Source organism: Tachysurus fulvidraco, chromosome 1 (assembly GCF_022655615.1).
Source record: "Tachysurus fulvidraco isolate hzauxx_2018 chromosome 1, HZAU_PFXX_2.0, whole genome shotgun sequence".
Lineage (NCBI taxonomy): Eukaryota > Metazoa > Chordata > Actinopteri > Siluriformes > Bagridae > Tachysurus > Tachysurus fulvidraco.
Window position 1 is genome coordinate 47900548 of NC_062518.1, and position 2460 is coordinate 47903007.

The 2460-nt window shown below is 30.1% G+C and overlaps 1 protein-coding gene across 1 annotated transcript; it reads right to left on the reverse strand.

Annotated features, from left to right (window-relative positions):
* Window positions 1-249: 249 nt before the first annotated feature.
* Window positions 250-1938, reverse strand: LOC113649476 (C-C motif chemokine 18-like). The gene is made up of 3 exons (XM_027157294.2): window positions 1794-1938; window positions 875-986; window positions 250-649 (listed from the first exon to the last, which is right to left on the reverse strand). The coding sequence occupies exons 1-3, from the start codon at window positions 1861-1863 to the stop codon at window positions 511-513; spliced, it is 321 nt and encodes a 106-aa protein (XP_027013095.1). The 5' UTR covers window positions 1864-1938; the 3' UTR covers window positions 250-510.
* Window positions 1939-2460: the final 522 nt, after the last annotated feature.

Consider the following 2460-nt stretch of genomic DNA (forward strand, 5'->3'; position numbering starts at 1 on the left):
TATATATATATATATATATATATATATATATATATATATATATATATATATATATATATATTGACCTTCATTCTTCTACTATTCTGTGACAATTCAAATCACTAGAGAAAGAAAGAAAAAATCAGGAATTGTAAACAGTAAGTATAACTCAGATTATTTTACATGAAAAAAGGATTTTAACAGAGAAAGAGAAATATGACTGCATGAAGACAATTAAATCAATTTTGCAGCAGAACAGGAAGTCATGCATGGGAGAAAACACAAACACACTGATCAGACATATGTGTGTATGTTACATATATTAATATATTAGTGTTGTACATAAACTTGTTAAATGTTTGAATGCAACCAACATGATTTTCTTTTAAAGCAGAGAAATGTCAATAAAAAGTAAATGAATTCATGTTAACAGTCTGTAGAATAAATCAGATTATATTTAAGTTTATAACTAAAAGCTTTGTTTCTCCTGTCTGATTATGTAAAAAGTCCATTTTATAAAATAATTATTCATTACTTGGAGAGAGAATTTAAACTCCCTGTAGGTTTGTTCAGACTGTTAAACAGACGCTCCTTAATTCTGTACATGTGATGCTTCACCCACTTGAAGCCGGGATCTGCACACACATGACGACCATTCTGTAGAGTAAAGCTGTAGAGGAGAGAGAAGATTTACATCAGTGTGAAACTAATAAAATCAGACACTCTGACACACCCCAAACCTCCAAGATAATATAAAGTTAGATTCATATATAAGATTTATAAGTTAGATTCAGTACCAAGTTCAATTCTATTACACATAAACATAAAGAATTAATAGTCATGAAATTTTAACTTTTATTATTGATTAAAATTAAACAAGGGACTGAACACTTACATGACTCCAGGTTTTGGACACTGAATATCTGTTACTGCATACGCTGTAATGACTCTTACAGGGATTGGTTGTATCACAAAATCGGTACAGCACTGATCTGGTCCTTTTCCATCTGTGTGAAAACATTTCTACATTTAGTTCTGTGATAAGAAAATATTAAACACTTTTATATCTAGTATCAGATGCAGATTATTGCAGCTATTAAACTGTATTATGTCACAGTTGAGTTCTGGACTCTGATTGGTCAGAAGGTGTTGATTAATTCTCTATAACAGCAGCTCTGACTGTAGTGCAGGTTTATATTAATGTACTTATTTGCTTCTATAGTAACAGCTTGTTTACAAGGACGTGTACAGCAGATGGGACACATAAACTGATTAAAAGGTGAGATTTTCTCTAGGGAGATTTTTATTTAACATTAATTGATTATTTTCTGTTTATTTGTTTGTTTTATTAAATTGAAGATCGAATAAAAACAAAGAGACAGAAGGAACTGTTTATAATTGCAGAATTAAGAACATTAACTAACTTGTATTACAAAAAGTGATAAATAAATAAATAACTGTTTGTTTGTTTTTTGGTATAAGATAATAAAGCACTTGTGAACGTTCTGTTACAGAACAATCCTCATCTTTACAGTGTAATAGTAACTCTGCTTCATCACACCACCACATCACTCAGTATTTTACTGTAACAGTGTGACAAACACACAGTGGTTTATTAATGCTGCTTATTTACAGAAACCTGATCAGCTTTTTAGGAAATTTAGCATCAACCAGCGGTTTACTACTACTACTACTACTATTACTATTACTACTACTACTACTAATAATAATGATAATAATAATAATAATAATAATAATAATAATAATAATAATAATAATAATAATAATAATAATAATAATAAACTTTATCTTACTGTTGGCTGTTGTGAAGGACTGAAGGCAGGCAAGAACCAGCAGAACCAGCAGGAGAGAACGATAGATCATGACTGCTGATGATGATGTTGAAGAGAATGATGAAGATAATGATGGTCAGGAGCAGAATGGTATTAGTGCAGATATCACCTCCCTCTTCAGTTTATATAGCTGGTGAGATGGGTGGGAGAGTGTGGTCTGGGTGTTTGAGTGACAAAAAGTTTCCGATTTGACTAAGAGATAAAACATATCTTACACAGGAAACCTGGTTGTGGTTTTCACCTAAAACAAAGATCTGAATATTTAACACTTTTTAACCAAACATATATCAGAGCACACATCATCCACGATAAAGAGAGATAATATATAAGTTTAAAAATGCATTATTTTAAATTATTACATTTGGTAATACTTAAAATGAATTAAAAAATATATACAATTTGAATATTAAATTATTCACAAAATATGAACAAGAACATTTTTTTTTATTATTATTAAAAAGACTTTAAATAATGAAACTAAACATATAATGAAGATGTGGGAGGGGTGGACAGGAAGTAAATTATATCATGGTTTAATATACCAACACAACATTTGTTAGACTGTATAATTTATAATCACACCCTCCACTGTCACCCATATGAGGATGAGGTTCCCCTTTGAGTCTGG

Bases quoted from the DNA above. Each gene is read 5' to 3' on its own strand.
- LOC113649476 (XM_027157294.2), bottom strand. From the start codon at position 1,863: ATGATCTATCGTTCTCTCCTGCTGGTTCTGCTGGTTCTTGCCTGCCTT. The intron at 987-1,793 runs GTAAGATAAAGT...GTTTTCACACAG, and splicing joins GTCCTTCACAACAGCCAACA to ATGGAAAAGGACCAGATCAG. The intron at 650-874 runs GTAAGTGTTCAG...TCTCCTCTACAG, and splicing joins TGTCCAAAACCTGGAGTCAT to CTTTACTCTACAGAATGGTC.